Source organism: Schistocerca cancellata, chromosome 2 (assembly GCF_023864275.1).
Source record: "Schistocerca cancellata isolate TAMUIC-IGC-003103 chromosome 2, iqSchCanc2.1, whole genome shotgun sequence".
NCBI lineage: Eukaryota > Metazoa > Arthropoda > Insecta > Orthoptera > Acrididae > Schistocerca > Schistocerca cancellata.
This window is the reverse complement of record NC_064627.1, coordinates 74,558,100-74,584,390: the sequence shown is the minus strand read 5'-3', so window position 1 is coordinate 74,584,390 and position 26,291 is coordinate 74,558,100. Positions and strand designations below refer to the sequence as shown.

General features: G+C 42.4%; 1 protein-coding gene across 1 annotated transcript in view; it reads right to left on the bottom strand.

Moving 5' to 3' along the window:
• Positions 1 to 477: 477 nt before the first annotated feature.
• The window catches only part of LOC126161344 (thiamin pyrophosphokinase 1), a 42,500-nt gene continuing 16,686 nt past the window's right edge, over positions 478 to 26,291 (bottom strand). The window contains exon 4 of the mRNA XM_049917109.1: positions 478 to 819. Coding sequence (XP_049773066.1) covers positions 692 to 819 — 128 coding nt within the window. The 3' untranslated portion in view covers positions 478 to 691. The remainder of the gene's footprint in view (positions 820 to 26,291) is intronic.

The following is a 26,291-nucleotide window of genomic DNA, read 5'->3' as shown; positions in this document are numbered from 1 at the left end:
GGAACTATTTGTTCCAGAATCTCACAAGTGTATCATTGTTACTGTTATAAATATGTCAGTGCTACAACACATTTTTCTTTCTGGAGGTAAGTACTGGTCAGCAAAGAAGAAATTTTCTTTGTTTATATTTGAGTTTTTCCAATATATATATATATATATATATATATATATATATATATTACATTTTACAATATATCAATTAACATCAGCAAGTTTTGCAGTTCTTACTTACAAAAGATACCATCTCCTCAAACACACTCTACTATGGAACACACAAATTGTTTCTCATTAAAATGATAGTACAGTCTCCCATAACACCACTGACTTTATAATGCGGAACGACTGCAGATGATATGCTACACTAAACACCAGTTTCTACAGGCTGCTAGTTATCACGATGAAATCATACTCAAATGCCTACTCCATATAAGACAGATAATCAGAGATGGGAAAGGAAATGCAATGAAATCTCCAACGTAACAAATCAATAACATTTTTGTTTATTTTATAATTCAACATCTGAAGTATAAACATCCTTATATTAACATTCCCAAATTATAGAAGAGCCACAAACTATATATGGCTTACAACTACTGCACTTCCCAAGTACAAAACATACTATGTCATTTGAAAAGAAAACCTTTACCTTTATCATTTCAGTTTAAAGAGTGCAAAAAGCCCAGTGACAGCGTCAACTGACATCTTCTTCTTGCAAACCCATTGTCCACAAGAGGAAAGAATCAGTTTTAATAGTAACAACTTCTTCACAGTATTTGTTTGATGTGCTTACACAACCTCCAAATTCCATGGGGGTATCATCTGCAACAGATATCACTGATGTAAAATGTGCAAGCAAGGTAAAGCAAATTCAAAATACTGACTACCACAAGTAGGTTAGACAACTAAATGCAACAATCTAGCACTTTTGAGATTTATCACAAAAACGTGGATGATGATCTGTAAGATGAGAGGTAAAAAGAAATTCACTATTTTCTTTTTTCTGAAACTTCTTCAAGTTGTCTCAACATAATGGAACTCCTAGATGGAAACTGGAAATACTCAGAACATTGTCAATTATCTTTCCCACATGCAGAAACAGTGCACACTTTTACAATTTTGAATACAGTTACAAACTAGAAACAGTGTATTCCACAATAGTACTAAAATAATAGCTGTATTATATGAGAAATTCTACTACTATACAGAAAACGTTTTTACAATAAATTACAAAATGACACCATACTCCAATAAGATGTGCATGTAATTCTACCATTCATCACAGCAAAAGCTCTGCAATGCCAAAACAGGCAACTCCATCTCAACGATTACTGTGCAATTTACACTTAAGGCCTGGTAGATAGTTCATCGAACCACCTTCAAGCTTATTTTCTCTACTGTTCCCCTCTTTAACAGCAAGTGGGAAAAATTAACACTTAAATCTTTCTGTGCAAGCTCCAATTTATCTTGCTTCGTTATGATGATCAATCCTCCCCACATAGGTGGAGGTCAAAATATTTTCGCACTCCGAGGAGAAAGCTTATGACTGAAATTTCGTAAGATCTTACCGCAATGAAAAATGCCTTTGCTCTAATGACTGCAGTACCAATTCATGTATCATATCCGAGGCACTCTCTCCCCTATTTTGCGATAGTACAAAATGAGCTGCCCTTCTTTGAACTTTTTTGATGTGCTCTGTCGATCCTACCTGACGTGGATCCCAAACCACGCAGCACGACTCCAGAAAGAGGAAGTAAAAGCATAGTATACGCGGTCTCTTTAGTAGACCTGTTGTATTTTCTAGTGTTCTGCTATAAATCACAGACATTTGTTTGCTTCACCCACAGCATTATTTATGTAGTCATACCAACTTTTGTTATTTGCAATTTAAACCCTAAGTGTTTCATTGAATTACAGCTTTTAGATTTGTGCGATTTATTGCGTTACGGAAATTTAGCCAATTCATTTTGGTACTCATGTGGACAACATGTTTTTCATTATTTCGAGTCAACTGCCACTTTTTGCACAATACAGATATCTTGTTTTAATCATCTTGCAACTTTATCATCTGATGACTATAAGATGGTAAATAATAGCACCATCTGCAAATAATCTAAGAGTGCTACTCAGATTGTCTCCTAAATTGTTTATGTAGATCAGGAACACCAGAGCCTGTAACACTTCCTTAGGGAACACCAGATCTTACGTCTGTTTTACTCTATGACTTTCCATCAATTACTAAGAACTGTGACCTTTCTGACAAGAAATCATGAATCCAGCCACATAATTGGGACAATACTCGCTGCATTTTTACCAGATGTCATTTGTGAGGTACAGTGTCAAAAGCCTTCGGGAAATCTGAAAGTATGGAATCAAATTGACATCTCCAGTCAATAGCACTCATTACTTTGTGACAATAAAGGGCTAGTTGTGCACCACAATAATATTTTCTGAATACATGTTGGCTGTTTATCAATAAATCTTTCTCTTAGAGATGTTTAAGGACAGTATATATTCCAAAATCCTATTGTAAATCAATAATAGACATGGGCCTGTAATTCTGTGAATTACTAGTATTTTCCTTTCTTGGGTACAGCTGTGATGTGAACAACTTGCCATGCTTTAGGTATGGATATTCCAATGAGTGATTGCATATGATTGCTAAATAAGGAGCTGTTGTATCGGAGTACTCAGAGGAACCTGAGTGGTATACAATTATGACCAGAGGCCTTGCCTTTATTAAGTGATTTAAGCTGCTTTGCTACACCAAAGATATCTACTTCTAACTTACTCATATTGGCAGTTGTTTTTGGTTTTAATTCTGGAATACTTACTTCATCGTCTTTGGTGAAGGAAATTCGGAAAACCATATTTTGCGACTCTTAGTGACACTGTCATTGGTAACATCACCACTGTTATTGCACAGTGAAGATACTGTGTCTTTCTGCTGGTGTACTTTACACACGACCAGAATCCTTTGGATTTTTTTGGCAGAAAGTTTCATTGTGGAAAGTATTGAAAGTATCTTGCATTGAAGTTTATGCAACATTTCAAGATTCTGTAAAACTTCACCAATCTTGAGGATTTTGCTTTCTTTTAAATTTGGCATGCTTTATTTGTTGCCTCTGCAATAGTGTTCTGATCTGTTTAGTGTATCATGGGCAATCAGTACCATTCCTTTTTAATTTACTTGGTATATGTCTCAACAGCCGTCAATGCTATTTCTTTGAAATTAAACCATGTCCAGTCTCCACTTACATACTGAGATTGGAAGATCTCAGGCAAATTTTTATCTGTTTTGTTAAATGTATTTTCATTAATTTTTAGTGGGTTTGGACATTACAGTATTCAGTCTTCTGCAACAATGTATTCATCATGATGCTCCCTATTTGCTCAGGATTATTTGTTGCTAAGAAGTTAAGTACATTTTCGCAATTATTTACACTTCAAGTGGCCTCCTGAGCTAACTGTTCAAAATAATTTTCTTACAATGCATTCAGGACAATTTTTGAAGACTTTTTTTGCCTGCCTCTGTCTTTAAACACGTATTTTCTTCAACATATCAAGAGTAAATTGAAGTTGCCACCAACTATAACTGTATGAGTGAGCTACCTATTTGAAATGAGTTGTCTTTGAACTGCTCAGCGACTGTAGAGTCGGAGGTGGTCAGTGAAAGGAGCCAATTATTAATTTATTCCAGCTTTCAAGTATAGCTTATACCCACACTGACTCACAGGAACTATCTACTTCAATTTCACTACAAGGTAAACTACTACTAACAGCAATAAACACTCCACTACCAACTGTATTTCATATATCCTTTCTGAACATGGTTAGGATTTTTGTAAAAATAACAGCTAGACTTATCTCCAGTTTCAGCCAGATTTCCAAACCTATAATTTGAGATTCTCTGCTTTCTATTAGCGCTTGGAGCTCTGGTTCTTTTCAAACATATAATGAAAACATTTGTAATGCATCAGATTATTTGTTTTAGTAACAAAAATAAATTTAAAATTTTCGTTTCAGAATTAAAACAGCACTGTTGGAGTACAATACTTTTCGGACACTGCGAGTGTCCAAGACACGTTATTCTGCAATTGTTACACACAAATATTGTGTACGAGCAGCGTGCAACTTTGCATGTGAGTGTGCAAGTATCTTAAATGAAATTTCCGACTGTGACAATCTTTAGAACAATGATAGGACAGCATACTCAAGTCAGTATGTCATCACATCAAGATGGGTAAATGATTCCAGCACATGGCTTTGCCCTTGTGATAATTTCTGATGTGTCTTCAAAATTTAGTCACAAAGATGACCAACTGATCATATGTTTGAAGTGCTGAAGCCTGATCATTTGTTCAGTGTTATTGTACGTAGATAAGCTAGAGTTCATTTTAAATCATTGTGGAAAGGCCTGCGTGGCAGCGCAAATTTTAATTGCTGGCAGTGCAAGAGCAATTACTTATTTTTCTTTGTGTCACCTATTTTAAATTACAAAGGGCACAGATAGATTTCTGGTGTTCTAGAAATGGCAAATGTGCGCGAAGTTTCTCTTTGCAGTGAGTACTCTATTTGTGACGAGAATTATCTATTCATGATCAGGATTATATTTAACATGATTAACAAAAGTATCATTAGAGGGATGTAAGGGAAGACAAATCAAATGGCTCTGAGCACCATGCGACTTAACCTCTGAGGGCATCAGTCACTTAGTACTAATTAAACCTAACTAACCTAAGGACATCACACACATCCATGCCCGAGGCAGGATTCGAACCCGCGACCGTCGTGGTTGCTCGGCTCCGGACTGTAGCGCCTAGAACCGCATGGCCACTCTGGCCGGCAAGGGAAGACTCCACCCAATACTGCTGTCTTTTGTGTGTGTTGTCATTCGAAACAACAGGTGCCACACTCAACCGTAATTATCATTCCCACGATAGTGGGAACTGCTGATCTTTTGATCAGCAGGTCAATGCACCTCTCAATTATATCTGATGATTCTTTGCAGTTCAGATCTGTTTATTTCTGGCTAACCAATCCTACTCCCCAGGCCATTCCTAATTATTATGATAACTCTCTAATACTTACTGTTTGTAAGGACAAGAGCAGAAGAGCAGAGCTATCCTCGAGTGCCAGTTTGACGAGACAGTAAAATATCAGGGTTTGTGGCTTCGCGGCATCTTACAAATATAAGATGGCTGTTGGCATGCTGTCCACCCTGGTTAATGTATGGAGTGGCATCTATATACTCGAGTAACTGGCCACTGACATCCAACCAATACTATTCTGATAAATTTACATTTAGGCTTTCTTGATATAATAGCATTCTTTCAGTTACAGTGATAGTCATTTGGTAGTAGTTAATACATTTTGCAATCCACCACCATACTTGCTAAGTTACATGTAATACAGATGGGATCAGACAAATTCTTTATAGAGTTCAGTACATGACCTGTCTGCATTACAGACTTTTCTACAAACACTTAATCATTTTAAAGGTGTTAACAGGTATTACTTTGAGGTTTCTTCAAGAACAGTAGCCATGTAAGCCTATTCTCAAACATATAACCTGGGCACTTCACCAACTGATAAAATGAAGAATGCTATGCTCAGAACCCACATTCTCATTCACTGAAACTGCAACAGACATTTTAAAAATATAATTTATCGCCTTTTTTACCAAATTCTCCAGTCTGAAGTACCAATTGTAATAGGCTAATTTGGATGCAAGGCAAGACAAGGAGCAGTAAATCAAAGTCTTACACAATGATACCATCATAGCACACGTCACAATCCTAATTATATTTTATCTAGCAATGCTGATGACAGTGACAGTTAAAATACTCCATTGTGGGCGTGGGGGGGGGGGGGGGAGGTGCATAATTATAATGCATGGTCACCATGAGTAAACTATGACACATTATGCTCCCTTAATTTTTGGAAAAGCTTTACTCTACAATACCCTTCTTAATAGGACCAACTTTCCATGACTAAAAATTGTAGTATTTTTGCACTGGTGGGTACTTGGTGCATGTTCCTAACATATTTTATGCATGTCAGGAAATGGTACTGCATAAACACATTTTCACACGCTACATAGCAATTATTTCAGTCTTTTTTTTTTTTAAGCTGCAATTTGTCTCTTAATATACACATGCTAATCTTTTATTTAGGGTACAAGAGACATCAAAAATGAGTAATAAATCTTCACTGGTATAAAAAAGTAGTAAGACTATAGTATTTTAACATCAATGAAACTTTTTTGTAAATTGGCGCAATCTGAAGAAAAAACAACCAGAGTTGTGGCAATACTACTCATGAAAAATGCATCATGTAATGCTCCTTGGCACCTTGTCATCCATAAAAATTCCATTGTTCCACAGAAATGAAGCCCATGAATGGCTGCAAACGGTCTCCAAGCAGCCGGACATAACCGTTTCAAGTCAATGACTGGCTCAGTTGGACCAGAGGACCCAAACCAATCAATGTAAACACTGCCCACACATTTATGGAGTCATCGCCAGTTTGCACACTGATGAGCAGACAACTTGAGCTCATCGCTTCGTAGAGTGTGCACCACACTCTAACCCTACCATCAGCTTTTACCAACTGAAATCAGGACTCTTCTCACCAGGCTAATATTCCAGGTCCAACTGATATGGTCATATGCCCAGGAGAGGCGATACAGATGTCAGTTTTTAGCAAAGGCATTTGTGTCCATCGCCTGCTACCATAGTCCTTAAAACCAAATTTTGCTGCACTGTCCTAACGGACACATTTGTTGTACGTCTCACTTTGATTTTTGTAGTTATTTTATGCAGCATTGCTTGTCTGTTAACACTGACAACTCAATGCAAATACAACTGCTCTCTGTCATTACAGTGACGGTCACTGACCACTGCACTGTCTTTTTTGTAATGGTTTTAGGGTGCAAAACTGCTACTGTCAGAAGTGCCCATTCTGTGGCTAGGGAAGGGTAAAAAACCAAATGTTAAATCAGCAGTCATTTCCACGAATACCAACATGCCATGGGATCCAGAGGAATGCCACAGAGATGCCCCCCAAGTGGAGCAAGTAGAGGCTGTCCTGAATCTGGTGGGCCATAGGGTGGCCGGGATAAAGAGCTTTAAGGTTGAGAAGAGAGCTGAGCCATCAGTGAAAATACATGTGGCATCCTCCATTTGTGTGCACAGCGCAGCAAATGCCTGACGATAAACTATAGGGGAGTTGGGTGTGGTGGGGTACTATCCTTGGGAAGCTGACAAATGTCACTGAGAATGCATGTCTACAGATGAAGCCAAGGTGGCGCCGTACCCCAATTTGTCAAGGAATTTTAGGAAAGTGGGAGGAAAGAGAATGTAGCAGTTGACGGAAGCGCACTCCCGGTGGTAGTAGAGAGGAAGGGAGGGCTGCATACCCCAAATCCAAGGAGGCATTGGGGGGGGGGGGGGGGACACATGGGTCGGATGGGCAGGCATGGAAGACAGATGACTAGCATAACGACTAAGTAGGACAGCTCTCCGATTGGACAGTGGAGGTTCAGCAGTCTCAGCATAAAGGCTCTCCATAGGGTTGGTGTCTAAAGCTCCAGACACTAAATGCAATCCACAGTGGTGGACTGAGTTGAGATGCTGAAGAATAGACGGCCGTGCAGAGGAGTAAACTACGCTTCCGTAGTCCAATTTCGAGCACACTAAGGTGCGATATTGGCGGAGGAGGACCACTCTGTCTGCTCCCCAGGAGGTACCACTCAGAACACTGAGGGTGTTGAGGGATCGCGAGCCGGAAGATATCAAACGTGGGAAGACCAGCACAGTTTTCTATCAAAAAAAATTTTGTGACGTCTGAAGGGGAGGTCGACAGAGCCTAGGTGTAGGGACAGTGGAGAAAACTGTACGATGCCAAAAATTTACACAGAGGGTCTTCCTGAGAGAAAAGCAGAAGCCAGTTTCGAAGCTCCACAAGTGGAGGCGATCAAGACATCCTTTAATACGTCGTCCAAGAAGGCTGGTCCGTTGAGAGCAGTCATAGACTGCAAAATCATTGACAAAGAGGGAGCCCGAGACATCAGGAAGGAGACTATGTACAACTGGATTTATGGCGATGGCAAACAGTACAATACTCAGCACCAGCGCAGAGTCCTGGGGCACCCCATCTTCTTGGGAGAAAGTACAGGAGAGAGTAGTGTTCACACGCACCTTAAATGTGTGCTATGTCATAAATTCATGAAGAAAAAGGGGTAGCCAACCCCTAAAGACCCAAGACGACAATGTGCGAAGGATGCCTGTCCTGCAACAGGTATCATATGCTCTCTCCAGATCAAAAAATATTGCTACCGTTTGGCGTTTCCTGAGAAAATTGTCCACGATATAAGTGGAGAGATCAACAAGATGGTCAAACTGCAGAATGTTGCTTTTGCAAACTGCATTGGGCAGGTGTTGAAAGGTTTCGGGACTTCAGCTACCAGCCTAAACGGGAACAGGAATTACGATGGCTTCCGCCATCTTCTGGGAAAGGTACTGTCGGTCCAGATTCGATTATAAAGACGGAGGAGGTAACGCAGACTACATGATGATAAATTTAGCAACATTTGGACATGGATGCCACCTGGTCCTGGGGCGGAAGAGCGAGAGGAAGAGTGTATATGTTGGAGTTCCTGCACAGAGAAAACAGTATTATAGATTTCGCAATTTTGAGGGGAGCAAGCAGGACATTGCACTTCCGCTGCACATTTCTTCAGGAGAAAGGCTGGCGGGTAACTTGAAGATTTCGAAACCTCAGCAAAATGTTGACCCAATGAGTTATAAATGGCGACTGGGTTGGTTGGTTGGTTGGGTTGGGGAAGGAGACCAGACAGCGTGGTCATCGGTCTCATCGGATTAGGGAAGGAAGTCGGCCGTGCCCTTTCAGAGGAACCATCCCGGCATTTGCCTGGAGTGATTTAGGGAAATCACGGAAAACCTCAATCAGGATGGCCGGACACGGGATTGAACCGTCGTCCTTCCGAATGCGAGTCCAGTGTCTAACCACTGCGCCACCTCGCTCGGTGGCGACTGGGTCCATTAAGGTATCATGCATGATGGTGAGCCCAGATATCGGGGAGAAACTAGACATGCCGGAACACCGTCGAATTTGACTGAACTACAGGTGAGGGAGTGAAAGTGTTAAAGGAGCTGACAAACAAGTCCCAGCTTGCCTTCTTGCAATCGCAGAAGGTGCTACAACATTGCGCACGTAACTGCTTATGCCGGATACAATTGACCAATGTAGGATGGTGGTGGAAAACGCAAAGAGCACATCTCCACTTCGATATTGTTACAGCATGTCTCACTCCACCAAGGAACTGGGGGGGGGGGGGGGGCGGCACTGGGGGAAAGGGGAGGCATGAAGTATTGAACATTCTGCGACTGTAAGAATAACTTTCGTAAGACGAGTGGCCCGATTGTCGATGCTAGGAAATTGACGTCATCAAATATCACTACAGAGGAGAAAAGTGTTCCATTGGCTCGGGAAAACTTTCTAGCGACTTGCGCGCAAAGATGGCAGTTGTGGCTGTAATCGAAGGACACATAGGAAATCGTCACTCAAATGTGTATCAGCAAGAGCGAACCATTCAAAGTGCTGAGCTAGATGAACAGTTCCGACCGAAAGGTCGAAATGAGAGAAAGACAAAAATGTAGGTTCCCAGCATTGAGGCAAACAATAGCCGCTTGGTGCAAAAGCTCAATCAATAGGGAGCCTCATGGACAAGGACGTGGAGATCCCCAAATCAGGTGATGGGAATTGAAGTCCCCAACTAGCAAATAGGGGGCAGGAGCAGACCAAGGAGATTGAGGAGATCAGCTGTTGCCATTAGTGTGGACGATGGATTGTATACAGTACAAAGAGAGAAGGTGTATCCAGAAAGGGAAAGATGTACAGCGACAGCTTGGAAGGAACTGTTTAAGGGGATTGGGTGCTAATGGACAGTATCAGAGAGGAATCATAAGTGGCCAGAGTTCCATCAACAGAGGGGAGATCAAATCAAACCGATTGGAAATGAGGGAAGACAAAGCGATCATGGGGATGTAGCTTTGTTTCCTGAAGACAGAAGACAACCGGGAGTAGGATTCATCCTGATTGGAGTGAATTCCATGCATATTCCAATGGATAACTGACATAGGGCAGATAGAAAAGGGAAAAAATCTCACCACAGTTGCTGTCACCCCAATGACCACTGACACATGGTGGCAGATGGTGTGGAACGGCATTCTGTCAAAGGGTTGCTCAGGGGCAGCTCCTGCCGCCAGCAATTGGCTGGTTGATCGGCCACCAGCAGTGCGTCTCTGTGACACTGAAGACGGTCAAGAGCTTCTACCGCTGAGTGGCGCTGTAGATGAGACACACTGTGGCGGAAAAGGAGAGGAACTATGTTTCTTTTGAGCCTTCTTGGAAGCAGGACATTGAGAGGAGGGATGAATTGATGGTTGGGAGGTGGGGGGGGGGGGGGGGGGGCGGCACATATATTAAAAAATATATATATATATATATATATATATATATATATATATATATATATATATAGGTTTTTTTTTTTGGAAGTCCGGGCATCCGATTTCAAGGCCCGTGATGAAGGGTGAGCCTTAGAGTGAGCAGGTGATTGGGGGGGGGGGGGGCTGAACGGGCGATCTTTGAGCTGGTCGATGTGACTACCACGGCGTAAAGGTGATATCGCAAGTCTGTGTGGCTATCTTCTTAGTAGGTCGAGGAGATGCAGGGACGGTGCTAAATTTAACCACTGGGCTTTCTATTGGCTAATAACTTATGAGCAGCAAATGTATACACTTTTACCTTCACTCGGATTTCCTGAATAATTCTTTCATCTTTGAAAACAGGGCAATCGCTAGAGGATCGGGGACGGGGAGGGATGTGGGAAAGGAAAGTATGCAGCTTGAAAAGGAAACAGTTGCACTAGCTCGGGGTCCCATGCTCACCATGTGCATATTCACAAAAGAGATGTGGAACCCCAGGGGGCACTGAATTGTCTGTGATGAGACGTAACGCTTTAAATGCACACTCTTGACACTGTGGATTGCAAAATATCAAATTCTCTAACGATTTTAGGATTGGAATGTCCCGTGTGAGTAGCTACAATTACTAATCCATGTTTGAAGTCTGTTAATTCCCATCATGCAACCATGATCACATCAGAAACCATGTCACATGAATAACCAAAGTACAAATGAAAGCTGCGCCAATGTACTGCCCTTTTATAACTTGTGTATGCAATACTACTGCCATCCGTATACGTGCATACAATTATTCCACGACTTGTCACCTCAGTGTATTCTTTATTCCATTCCTAATAATATTTTTTCCTTCATTTTGTCTTTTTTCCGATTGAGGCCTTTACAACATACTTTCCTGTTTAATGTGAGTTTCATGAAGTATGATTTTTCATGACATTTTCTCAGTTACTGATGACAATACTATAATAATCCCACTTGGAGATAAATTGCATGAACAGAGATTCAAAGAAACCACATGGAAACACAGAGATTAACAACTCTGAATGTATTGCCACACCTCCTCTGAAAGCCCCTTGGTTCCCCTTTTCAGTAAGCATTTTGTTTTATCTGAAAAAATATTTTAAAAGTTATTAGTAATTACAGTTTACTATATCTAGAATGTTGTCTGGTCTAACCAACGCTTATTTATAGGTTTCTGTTATTTAGTTCTGAAGTCCTAATACTACCGATTACAAAAATACCCACTTTACGGCAGTTTAGTTTGCTAATTATTCAACACACCAACAAGCCAAATGTGGGGGGAAGGGGAAATCCCTACTGGAGTACATCTAGTATTAACATCTGATAAACAATTAAGATCTATTTGTCTACATGAAAGTCAGGCCTTGTCTAGCATCAACCGTATAATATGAGGGAGAGTCAAATGAAAATCTTAAATATTTTTAAAAAATATTATTTATTGTGCAGAAGTGGTACAAAACTATCACTTTTCAACATACTCTCCCCCACACTCAATGCAAGTTCTCCAGCGCTTACGAAGTGCATAAATTCCTTTAGAAAAAACTTCTTTTGGTAGTCCGCGCAACCACTCATGCACCGTGTGGTGTACCTCTTCATCAGGACAGAACTTCTTTCCTCCCATTGCATTTCTGAGTGGTCCAAACATATGGAAATCACTTGGGGGCAAGGTCTGGTGAGTATGGTGCATGAGGAAGACACTCAAAATGCAAGTACGTGGTTGTTGCAACTGTTGTACAGGCAGTGTAAGGCCTTGCATTGTCATGTTGCAAAAGGACACCTCCTGACAGCAATCCATGTCGCTTTGATTTGATTGCAGGCCGCAGATGATTTTTTAGGAGATCTGTGTATGATGCACTGGTCCCTCTAGGCATGTAATTCTCCAAAATGATGCTTTTTTAATCCCAAAAGAGAGTCATCATAACCTTCCCTGCTGATGGTTCTGCTCAAAACTTCTTTGGTTTTGGTGATGAGGAATGGCACCATTCCTTGCTCGCTCTCTTTGTTTCTGGTTGGTGGAAGTGAACCCAGGTTTCGTCCCCAGTAACGATTCTTGAAAGGAAGCCATCACCTTCTCCTTCAAAGTGCCGAAGAAGTTCTTCACAAGCATCAACACGTCGTTCTCTATTTCAGGGGTCAGCTGCCGTGGCACCCATCTTGCAGACACTTTGTGAAACTGGAGCACATTATGCACAATGTGGTGTGCTGAACCATGACTAATCTGTAAGCATGCTACAATGTCATTCAGTGTCACTCGGTGGGTTTCCTTCACTATGGCTTCAACTGCTGCAATGTTCTGTGGATTTACAACCCGTTGTGCCTGACCTGGATGAGGAGCATCTTCCACTGAAGTCACACCATTTGCGAACTTCCTACACCATGCGTAAACTTGCTGCTGTGACAAACATGCATCACCGTACTGAACCTTCATTCGTCTATGAATTTCCATAGGTTTCACACCTTCACTATGCAAAAACTGACTAACAGAATGCTGTTCTTCCCTGGTGCAAGTCACAAGTGGGGCGGCCATTTTTATACTGATACTGCGATGGTATGTGCGCATCTGCACTATGCTGCCACGTACAGGCCATTGTGCACGCCGTTTGTAGCACGCTTACAAACTTACAGGATAACGGCGAGAAATTTAGATTTGTTATTACAAATTTAAGGTTTTCATTTGGCTTGCCCTCTTACCTTACAGTCACTGCGACGAGAAATTTTATTTTTATTTGCATGTCAAGTTCTGTAGGACCAAACTGAGGAGCAAATCTTCAAGGCCATGGAACGTGTCGGTACGTGAAATTACAACATGAAAGTAATAACAGATAAAAATAAATGTTTATCAACCCAAAAAAGTCAGTCCATAAGTTTAAGTAAATGTACAATTAATTTGTGCTGTAACCAGTTTCTAGTTAATCTTCATAAAGTTATGCCTATATGAACTGTGTCAACAAATCTGCACTTGCTATTTGCACTGTTAACACCTCTGCTTTAAATATTTGTGTTACTTGCCCCCAAGAGCTATTAATATTTGACAATCTTTTTTTTTAACTGTGGTTTATGGAGGTCTTCTATAGAAACACAGAATGCTGAGTGTGTTATGGAACAGTTCACTAAGCCACTATTGAAGTTCATTAACTGTAACTGCTAGCATGTTTAGTGTAAAACATGTATCAAGTTAAAAGGAGCTATTCATTGCAACGTGTTTTGGATGTAATAAATGTGAAGAGATTTCATGATAGCTCAAAGGTACTGAGTCAATCACTGATCAAATCCCAACAGTTAGAGTTAGAGAGAATTTCAATGCTAGCAAGGGAATGTGGTTATCACACCACTAGATGATGATTTGGGTTGAGGGGGCACTCGACGACATGGCCATCAGCGCCCTGACAAAAAGTCAGCATGCAAATTTCACTGGTGGGGACGAAGGCTGTCCCCACATGCGGAGCAGTTTATAACATATTAAAGTCTGCCACCCTTCCCCACCAGTTTAGGGATGAGGCCTGACCGTTCACAAAATTTCACTACTCTTGTAATCCTCTGTGAGGATGGTGGGCACATCTCCAGCGAGACCGAGGGCTGCCCTAAAATCAGTATACAGGACACATGTAGCAACAATATGCTGAACCGAAAGTGGCACGTCACAAACTTCACAGAATGGTGGATCCTCCCGCCGGAGGAGGAAGCTATGTGTGAAAGGGCTATGCCCAATGTGCAATCTGGTAAGCAAAACAACCTTCCAGCGGCGAGGCTAAAATTAAGTATGCCAAGCCTTTGTGGTCTATTTGAGCAACCACAGTTTGTTGTCTATCACCTGCAACCATTCAGTCTCTCACTGACACACAATGCATCTGTCAGAAAATGAGATAATGGCATGCAACAAGATGGGACATTGATGGACAGCACCATTCCAAAATGCTCCCTTGCCAGCTTTATCAGTCATGTCGTTACCCTATATCCCAATGTGGCCAGGGACCCAGCAAAACATTAGCTCCTTGCCATGGTGTTGGAGCCACTGTAAGGAGTCATGGATGAGCTGAATCAGCAGGTCTACTGTATACATCTGGTGAAGTGCCTGCAGCGTACTAAGAGAGTTGGAACACACAAGAAAACTCGTACAGTGATGTTTGTGAACCCTCTCCAGTGCCATCAGAATGCCATATAACTCCACATCATAATTTGTAAGTTGTTCTGGAAGACGCACTTTAAAAACCCTATCAGGAAAACCACAGAACAACTGAGAGCATTCCCCTGCTGGGATCCATCTTTATAAATAACAATGAAACTATGGTACATACTTAAAATAGAGAAAAACAAAGTTGTAAAAACCAAATCTGGAGCACAGCTTTTCGTGTACTGTTTCAAGCTTAAAATCACTTTGGGCCTCTGAAGACACCAAGGCGGCAGTGCGTTCCATTCCTGGGTGTGTATTTTCATGCCCGAGTGAGCCAGATCCTTGAGACAGTCTGTAGCACATATACCAAATGGCTGGGTCGCTTGGGGCCCGATTCCTGAACAGTCATTCGAAGGTGGGTTGGATCACTGAACTAAATGCCAATGACCGAGGTGACGCTGAGATTTTCAGCGTCTGATGAGCCAAAATGATACGTCGCTGAATCCAGAGCAGTAGTTCACCAGCCTCTGCACGCAGACTCTGACTGGGCTGGTCCAAAAGGCTACATTTGATATCTGAATGCCCTTATGGTGGACAGCACCTAACATCTGGAGGTACAAAGGACGGGCTTATCTGTAGACCATGCTGCCATAGTCTAAGCGTGATCGAATAAATGCCCTATAAAACTACAGGAGGCGGGACCTGTCAGCTCCCCGTGTTTTTCTGCCAAGGCATTTCAAAATGTTCAACAACCAGAAGCCCTTTGTTCGTAGGTCTTTCAGGTGTGGTAGCCATGTTAATTTCAAGTCAAATAATACACCCAAAAAGTGCACATTGTCTTGAAAACGTAAAATACGGTTGCCCATTGTAAGCTCTAGGTGGTTAAAACTCTGACAAGCACGATTAAAATTGACACACATGGTCTTCCCAGGTGAGAACCGAAAACTGGTTGACTGGGTCCAAGTTTCCAGCCTCCTAATGGTCAGCTGTAGCTGCCTCGTCGTCATCAGAGGAAGAGGAGAAGATTGCACAGTCATCCACAAACAAAGAGCATTTGACAGGGCTCCTACCTACGGAGGAAATGCCAGTGATAGCAATGGCAAACAATGTGGCACTGCCCTGGGGCACACCATTCTCCTGAACATAGCAATCAGACATGGCATCACCAATGCAATAATGAAAACGCCGGTCCTCGAGGCGTCCACATAGTTCCCATTTATGAAGTTGGCAAAGGATGTTGTACCTCCAAGTCGTGTCATATGCTTTTTCGAGGTCAAAAAACATACATACTAAATGGTTTTGGCGTAAGGAGGACTCCTGCATCGCCATGTCATTTGACACTTTTCAGAGACCCAGCAATACCTTCCAATGTCTTGTGAATGTAAAAAAAGGGATATCTTCTCAAAGCTTCCCCCGTTTTGCTCGATTACAATGAAAGTGTTATATTACTCTGACTTCTTTTCGGGAGGACTCACCAACTGAGCTCTCTTTGAGGAGTGGGTTTAGGTGCTGCCTGATGGTACACTCATCCCGTCAAGAGTAGTAGTTTCACGAGACCGTTCCATAGTGATCCCATGAGACACTAGGGAAACAACCGTCGACCCAGGCAGAGCCCTGCATGCCTGAGCAAGCCTTGTACAACTGGGGGGCGGCAGGTGCCCCAGAGGTTGCCCGCTAAAGACTGTTTTACCTAAACAGCCATTCACCACCTCAACACATAGCACACCTTGAGGTTGTGGTTTTTTTTTTTTATAGAGGTGTGTACCTTCCTCACAGTCCAAGCGGTGAAGCCAAGACCCCCATTCTCTGAAACACACAAGATTCCACAGCTGTGCCGCATAGTGGTCGCTGAAGTATGACCAGAGCTTACAGTGACGGGACTGGTGGCACTTACCAGTCCCCAGCTCAGGAAACCCGGGGTCGCCAAGCCTGTACTTAGCAAACAAATGATGAGTCCCTGAGGCGCACACCACTAGAAGCTTTTGTAACTGCATTTTTATGAGAGTATTAAAAGTTTCCTCTTTATTTTACTATTACGGCTCAATGATACTTCCACACTACTGTGTCTACGGTGTGGTGAGACCAAATTGTAAACAAATACAAAAAGCCAAAAGAGCATATAATTACAACACTCCTTCAGGCCAGTTTGAAATAAATCTGAGAAAGAAGCCTCCAACAGAATACTCATTCATTTATCACAATATAACTTAGTAAACGATTCCAAGATTGTGTCCTGTAAAGGATTACCTACAGGGAAACTGTTACAGTTATCTAACAGTCCATAAATGTATCCCTAAGTTATTACAAAGAACACAGGGTTCACAATGACAAATTAGCATAAGAATCTAACTAAACTCACAATCAGAATAAGTATATATAACAGCTAAGTTTTCCAGACTGTGCAGTACTGAGCATCTTTTATCCTAAACCGAAACAAAAAACACTCACTCAAGGAGTTTGAAGGAATGTTCAGAATCTGTAACATCTGTACATGCTACAGAGACCACAGCAGATATCTCTCATACGACAGCTGAGCTAGAGTTGGTACACAGCCAATAGTTTGAATTCTGATCTCAGAAAGTATCATGTCATACTATTTCAAACAAGCAAAAATCTGTTGGGGCTTTAAACAAACAACTGCCTCATACAAAATGAAACACCTCATGTAGCATTCATTCACTGTAGTGCAGCAGAACAATGATCATCAACAGAACAATCTCTGACAAACTAATTAAGAAACACATCAAACTTTCAAGGCTCTTCTTGTACTGACTATATAGACAGTGTCATATGGTGTGGACTATACAAACCATGGCTGCTTTATTTTGTTCGCAATCATTCCCTTTTGTCTTACGAAATTACTTTCAGATACAATATGGCTATTGTAAGTAATGTATTTAATGAGAAAAAGCAACTGGGGGAAAAAAATAAAGACTTAATTGTGAGATGCAGATAATTTCACATTTCTTTAAGGTCTTTTCAGTCACCTGAATTCTTTTACTCTTTAATGACATTTTAGTCATATATTCAGTAGATAATCAAAATGTAGTTCTTATGACACTATACGTCTCTGAACTGACATATTACTTTACATAAAAAAGAAGCAATTTCAGAGATTTTTCAGCATTTTCTAATTCCCTCCCTTTACACAAACAAACTTGTGACCATTCTTTGTATATATTTACTATTCCTTGTTTGTTCTGTATGGTAAGGGTTTATACACTACCAATATTATAAGGCAAGATGTGCAACTGTTTTGTATGGAGCCCACTTTGTCAAGTGACCGCAATTTCTCAGTACCCTGCACAGAATCAAAGACTGCAACTTGTTTTACCTATGACCGAGCTTATGTCATTGTTCAATATCATATCCCCACAAATTACTACACCCAAATATTTGTACGAGTTGCTGATTACAATTGTGATTCTCTGATATTGTAGCTGTATTCTATTATGTTTCCGCATTTTGTGAAATGCACCATTTATATTTATCAACATATAAAGCAAGTTGCTCATCTTTGTACCACTTTGAAATCTTATCAAGATTTGACTGAATATGTATACAGCTTGCTTCAGACATTACTTCATAATAACTGCAGCATCAAGCCTGATGTTGCCATTACTACTGTCTGCCAGCTCCTTAATATGATGTGTCATCAAAAAGTAAAGGGAATTTTTGCCCTTCTTAAAGTTTATTTATTCATCATCAACTTTGCCCCCTTCAAAGTATTCCCCCTCAGATGTAATACTCTTGTGCCAAGGTAGTCCCACTTAGATGTAATGAACTTTTATCAGCACTTTTTCCAATCTTGCAAGCACTTCTGGAACTCACTTTTTGTTATGGTGGTCAGCTTCTTCAGCTGTTCTGTTTTTGTCTTATCAGTGGTGGCAAAATTGATGTTCTCTCACGGTTCTCTTCAGCCTCGGGAACAGAAAGAAGTCACACGGGGGCCATGTCTGCTGAATACAGTGGCCGAAGCAACAAAGGTTTTGCTTCTTGCAAAAAATCATGAACAAGCACTGAGGTGCAAACAGGAGCATTATGTGATGCATTTTTCATGAGTGGTTTTGTCACAATTCTGGTTGTTTTCTTTGGATTGCTTCACAAAAACAGCACATAACTTCTAGGTAGCATTCCTTACTGTCTGTACAACCATTAGGCAGGAACTCGTTTGTTTGTTTGTTTTGTTTGAGGGTGCAAAATGAACTAAGGTCATATGCACCCATGTCAAAACTAAAACATGAAGACAAAGAGAGGTATTAAAGTGATCACACATTAACCCCAATTGATGGATGAGAAGACAGCTAAAAACAGGGACGTGGATAAAGGTCTATAAAATAGACCATAGAGAAATGGAGGTCCTGAACTAAAAAATAAGTGTCCTTTGCCACATTGCTATGACAGATAAAAAGTAAAAGGCAGTCGATAGCCTGCATGTCGACTGCTAAAATGGCCTATAATCAGACGCCAAACACACACAAGAACATAAGTAGTTAAGAAAAAGAGCATTCCATCAGGAAATGGCAGACTGTCAAAGATTGGGTGCAATGAGAACAAGTTGGTGGGGGAGCATCACAGTGGTTCCTTTAAGAGTGAGCAAGGGACAGCATTCCTGGACCTGTACCACTAAAGACTGGACGGTGTACGGCACTACAGCACACAGGCTTTAAAGGGCACAAAGAGCCTGAGCAAGTAATGCAATTTAAAAGACTGTGTTGCCAGATGTACTGTGTGGTCTGATACAGGGTGAAGAGCTCTGCTGTAAATACTGAGCATAGTTCCAGGAGCTGATACTGAAACATGTCTGTGCCAGTGGCGAAGGCACAGCCAACACCACGGTCAGTCGGAGAGCCATCAGTGTACACAAAGGTACTATCACAAAGATCCATGTGAAGGTTGTGGAACTGAAGGCGATAGAGCGAGGCTGGAGTAGGTGTCCTTAGGAAGCAAATGAAGGCCAAGGTGAACATGGGCCACTGCATGAAGCGGGGGAAAAGTTGCAGGTAGTGTGAAATTAAGCTGTCAGAGCAAGAGCCAAAAGTGAATTCCAGAAGGTAATACAAAAGAGATGGGCCCCATACTGGCAATCAAAGGTGTCATCGAAGAAGGAGGCACAGGATGGGTGGCCATGCATGGCAGGTGAATGGCAAGCTTATCTGCCGAGGAGAAAGTCACGGCAGTAGGACGGCAGTAGTTCGGCAGCTTCTGCATAGACTCTCAACTAGACTAGTATAAAAGGTGCCAGGGGCCAAATAGATGCCACAATGGTGGACAGTACTGAAACACAGTAAGAGGAATGGATATGTAGATGCATATACGAAACAGCCATAGTCTGGTTTCGAACAGAGAAGGGACATTCACAAATGGATGAGGAAAGTTTGATCTGCTCCCCAAGAAGTACCACTGAGGACATGTAGGATACTGAAGGACCACAAATAGTGGGCTGCCATGTAAGACACATGGGAGGACCAAGGAAGTTTCCTATCGAGCATGAGCCCAGGAATTTTGTAGTTTCAACGAAGAGAAGAGCAACAGGCCCAATATGGAAAGATTTTCGAAGAAACCAACTGCGCTGCCAGAAATTCATACAAACAGTTTTGTTAGTGGAAAAGTGACAGTCATTGTCGATGCTCCACGAGTGAAGACAATTGAGACGTCACTGAAGATGCTGCTCAAGGAGACAGGTCTGTGGAGAAATGCAATAGGTGGCAAAATTGTCAACGCAAAGGGAGCCGGTGATGTTCAGCAGGAGACAGGCCATTATAGGGTTAATAGTGATAGCAGAGGATGACACTCGGGACGGAACCCTGAGGCACACAATTTTCCTGGATAAAGGTGTCCGACAAGGCAGAACCCACACGAACCTCAAAAACTCAAGTCTTAAAAATTCCTGAAGGAAATGGGTCAAGCCGCCAAGGAAGTTGCAAATGTAGAGAGTACCGAGAATACAAGTCCTCCAGCAGGTGTCACAGGCTTTCTCCAAATCAAAAAACAGGGTCAGTGTGGGATTTCTGCAGAAAAACACTCATGACATAGGTGGACAAAGTGATAAGATGGTCAACTGCAGAACGGCGCACTTGAAATCCACACTGTGCAGTGGTTAGTAAATTGAGAGACTTGAGCCACCATACCAGCCGGGCATGAATCGTATGTTCCATCACCTTGAAAAAACACCCGGTAAGAGAAATGGGGAAGTAGCTAGAAGGAAGGAGTTTGTCCTTACCAGGCTTAGTTAGGGGTATGGCAGAAGCTTCACGCCAGTGTCTGAGAAACGTGTCTTCTGACCAGATGTGGTTGTAAATAAGAAGCAGAAAGTGCTTGCCCACAAGAGAAAGCTGCTACAACATCTGAATGTTGAACATCGTCTGGCCCTTGGGCAGAGTATCGGGATAAACTGAGAGCATGATCTAGCTCCCTCATAGTAAAGGCGGTATTGTGACACTCATTATTCTGAGAAGAGAAGGGTGTCGCTCTAGCCTCTTCCGCTCATTTCTGATGGAGGAAGGCAGTGGTAGGAGTTCAAAATCTCTGCAAAATGGAGTCCCAAGGAGTGGGAGATAGCAATAGGGCCCACTATGATATCATCTGCTACTGTCAGGCCAGAAATTGGGGAATGGATCTTGGTTCCAGAGAGCCGTTGCAGGTTGGCCCACATGACTAAAGAGGGAGTGGAGCTGTTAAAAGAATTAGTGAATGAAATCCAGGTAGCTTTTTAGCTATCCTGAAGAATGCAATGACACAGTGCACGCAACTGATTAAAGTGAATGCAGTTTACCATCATAGGATGATGGTTAAAAATGTGGAGAATACATACCTGCGGGTGGATTGCATCACGGCATGCCTCAGTCCACCGAGGGACTGGAATACAGCGTGGTAAAGAGGAAGTGCAACGAATGGAACGTTGTACAGTGGTAAGGATAACGTTTGTAAGATATTCTATCTGGTCAACACAACTGGGGAAATTTTGTTCACTGAAGATCACCACGGAGGAGTAAAGCTTCCAGTCGACCTTAGGAGCCATTTGGATGCGCACATACGTTGGGCAGGAGTCAGCAAACTGATAAGACACAAGAAATGGTTGCTCGAGTATGTGTCGGAGAGGACGGACCACTCAAGATGATGGGCAAGCTGGGCCATGCAGAAGGATAGGTCCAAATGCGAATAGACGTGTGTGGAGTCTGAAAGGAATGTGGGTGCTCCTAGGTTAAGGCAGAGGAGATCAAGTTGATTGAGTAGGTCAGCCAAGAGGGCACCTCTCTGATAGGTTCTGGGACAACCTCATAGGGGGATGGTGAACATTAAAGTCATCAAGCAACAGAAAGGGGTGAAGTAGTTGCCAATAAGGCAGGAACTTGTAAAGCACTATCCTACTGTAATCAAGGAAACAGTGAGAAGAACCTTCAAATATGATTGAACTTTTTGAATTTTTTCAGTTTTGGCTCTATGGGCAGTTTCCACAGAGACTGGTCCTTTGTTTCATCACCATAACTGTCATGTTACTTCTTAAGTTATTTCTTTTATTGGCGACATCCACGACAGCATACATCATCCTCCTTGTCAAGCAGCTAAATCACAAATTTCATTAGGTACTGAACATGACTGCACTTTTTTTTTTTTTTAAGGTCGGTGGACTGGGAGCAAGAATGGACCAAACAACATGGTTACCAGTCCCTCGATCCACGAGTGGTGTATCCAAAGGTAGAGACATCGACCAAGAACATTTTCTTATATAGTTAGGCGATTCATAAAAGTAAATGAGAGACGGCTAAAAACATAATGGACATCTTTTGTACAGTCTATAATAAAGCAAGATGAAAGAGTTAGGGAAGTCAGCAGGTGCATGTCCCCGGAGCTCTGCACGTGACAGGAAATGTCCCACCCACAGCTGTTAAACCCCTGATCCATTACAGTCAGGAGCACCCACTATTCAGCAAAGTGCCACGTTCACCGATTAGAAAATTGGGCGTGACAGAAAGGACGCAACCCAAATAGAAAAGCAATTACAACGATTGAGTAGAAGTGGGCTCAAAGAGAAGCCTTGTCAAAGACCCCCAGACCTGGCATACAGCGCAAGACGCACCATGCCCAACTACCCTGCCCCTGGGCTGGAGATAGATTAAAACCTTATATCTGAGAATAAAAACCACTTTCTCGGAGAAAACTGAGAACCGGTTTAACTACCAGTGAACTGTCTGCCATTATTAAAGGCAATGAGTCTAAGTCCATATTTAGCACAGAGGGTCAAAAGGAGGGGGCATTCCACAAGCACATGAGCTACTGTTTGTACGCTCCACATCCACAAAGTGGAGGGGACACTCTACAAAAAAGAGAACTATGGGTTAATCTGGTATGACCAATGCAGAGGCAACATAGGAATGTTTATTACTTCTTGGAGAAGCAGAAGGAAGAGCACCACACTGCAGCAGTCTCCTTGTGTGTGCAGACTATCAGATGGGGCAGCAGCCCATCAGATGCTGCTCCATTTCTGAGCGAGAAGGGATCTCAAGTGCACCTGCAAATATGCACACCATTGCCAAAGTGAACAGGGAGTGTGTAAGTGCTCCTCTAGCCAAACAGTCTGCCAGTTCATGCCTTAAAATACTCACATAACTCAGGACCCAGAAAAAGACAACTGAGCATGTCAACTAACCCACAACAACCTGTCGAATAAAAACTGGCAAATAAAAATTGGTAGAGGGCCTCGATAGCTCCAGTCATGGAGAGTAAGTAAAATGTGATGACACCATGTCGTGTCTTACGCCTTATGTACGGGGGGAAAAAAAAAATTGGCAATAATGTATAGCCATTTAGAAAAAGCCTGTCCCAGTGCTGCTTCTAACCTAAGCAGATGGTTGGTTGTAAGTCATTCCTCTCAAAACCACACTGACAGGTGGGGGGGACAAAGGGCCTGCGATTCGAGAACTCCGTGTAATCTAAGGGCAACCACCATTTTAAGCACCTTACGAGTATGTTTGTCAGGCTAATTGTACAGCAACTGTCTAGACACATTAGGTTCCTGCCTGGCTCGGACTGGAACAACTATGCTATCTCACCATAGTGAGGTAAAGACACTTTGCAGCACTGTTTAAGATCCTGAGGAGATGCCTTTTGGGAACATTCAGGTACTGGATAATCTGACTGAATTAAATCACGGCCTGGGGCTGTGTTGTGGGCCAAGGCAGGAGCCTGAAGTAGCTTCCAGTCAGTGCAGTGTTCATTACAGGATTTAGCTAGGTGGGGAGTGAAACATAAGGGGATGACTACAACTTGTCACTTTGTAGCAGAAAGGCAGCCAAATAGGAAGGGGATGCTAATGCTGTCACAAAATAGGTCACAAGGTGTTCTGTTCTGCAAGAACCAATGAATCTGTACTAATGCCAGGCAGTACGACCAGGCCTGGAACAGCTGTTTAAATTTAGTGCCCTGTAAGATCATAGAGCTTTGCTCCCACCTGAGATTAAGAGTCATACATCCCCAGAAAAAGAGACAGCACTCTACACCCACATCCATACTCCGCAAGCCACCTGACGGTGTGTGGCAGAGGGTACTTTGAGTACCTCTATCAGTTCTCCCTTCTATTCCAGTCTAGTATTGTTCATGGAAAGAAAGATTGTTGGTATGCCTCTGTGTGGGCTCTAATCTCTCCGATTTTATCCTCATGGTCTCTTTGCGAGATATATGTAGGAGGGAGCAATATACTGCTTGCCTCCTCAGTTCTCGAAACTTCAACAAAAGCCCATACCGAGCTACTGAGCATCCCTCTTGCAGAGTCTACCACTGGAGTTTATACATCACCTATGTAATGCTTTCGTGATTACTAAATGATCCTGTAACGAAGCGCGCTCCTCTCCGTTGGATCCTCTCTATCTCTTCTATCAACCCTATCTGGTACGGATCCCACACTGGTGAGCAATATTCAAGTAGCAGGCGAAAAAGTGTACTGTAACCTACTTCCTTTGTTTTCAGATTGCATTTCCTTAGGATTCTTCCAATGGTATGGCATCTGCTTTACTGACGATTAATTTTATATTGTCATTCCATTTTAAATCATTCCTAATACCTACTCCTAGGTAATTTATGGAATTAACTGCTTTCAGTTGCTGACCTCTTATATTGTAGCTAAATGATAAAGGATATTTCTTTCTATGTATTCACAGCACATTATACTTGTCTACATTGAGATTCAATTGTCACTCCCTGCACCATGTGTCAATTTGTTGCAGATCCTCCTGTATTTCAAAACAATTTTCCATTGTTACAATCTCTCGATATACTACAGCATCATCCGCAAAAAGCCTCAGTTAACTTCCGATGTTATCCACAAAGTCATTTATGTATATTATGAATAGCAACGGTCCTACGACACTCCCCTGTGGCACACCTGAAGTCACTCTTACTTCGGAAAATTTCTCTTCATTGAGAATGACTCAGCACCCCTCCTCATTGTGTTTCATTAAATAGCAAGCCTTAGCTTGAAGTTGCTTAAAAGCAATAAGGTTGGTCTATAAAGGATGTTGTCCAACCAACTGTAGGCTCCTCTGCAATCCTGAACAGGTGCACTGTAGTTCCCAAGCTCCTGGGCAAGTTGTTGGATTAATATGGTGAATTCAATATAAGTAAGTGGCCTGCCCGGTGGTAGGTAGACACTGAAAATGGTAATCACTGAAATGATGATGAAAACAAGACCCTAAGATGTTGACAGGCATTGATATACATCAACAGGGACAGATGAAAATGTGTGCCCCAACCGGGACTCGAACCTGGGATCTCCTGCTTACATGGCAGAAGCTCTATCCATCTGAGCCACCGAGGGCACAGAGGATAGTGCGACTGCAGGGATTTACCCCTTGCATGCTCTCCGTGAGACCAACATTCCCAACTTAATGTCCACACACAACATTCTTAGTGCCCCTGCACTCGGGGCAGAAAATCTTACTGAGTCCCGTAAGAGTTCGGGCAATGTGTGTGTGTGCATCCAGCACAGAAGAAGAGGGTCAATGGCTGGTTAGCCTTAACTATATGAAGATAGTATCTGTTCTTTCGGACATGTCTGAAAGAACAGATACCATCTTCTGATAGGTAATCACTGAGGTTGTTTGCACCCACACGACTATTACTTCCAACGGGGTATGAAGGGGAATCCATTCACCGTCATCTGTACCGAACTAAGTGAAGATCCCCTCCAGAGGACCTCTTGGGAACAGCGAGGTTCTAACAGAATGCACGACAACCACAGAGCATTGGAAAATGGTCATCAGCAAAGTGAGTTTCTTGGAAAGAATGCAAACTGTAGAAGAGGGGGAAAGAAGGGGGTTTTAGTTCCAGTAAGTGACAGTAGTACCCATTACAATTCCACTGAATGATCATGCGACTGGTGGCCGGGTTAAATGTGGAAGCGTAAGGAGTGCTGGTCACGCTGCTGGATCACTACCTGTCACCAATGTGGATGGAACCACATCCACAAGGATCGGCTCAGAATCCGACTGTGTGGGAGGACCTGGCGCCTTCAGTGGCACTGGAGACGGCCTGATTTTTCTTCTTCATCACTGGTGGGCAAGGTTAAGTCAAGGGACTATCTGCACTGAACACTGGGACAGATTATTAGACAGCTGGGACTCACAGGCAGTGGCTCCTTCAGTCTTTCTTTGGCA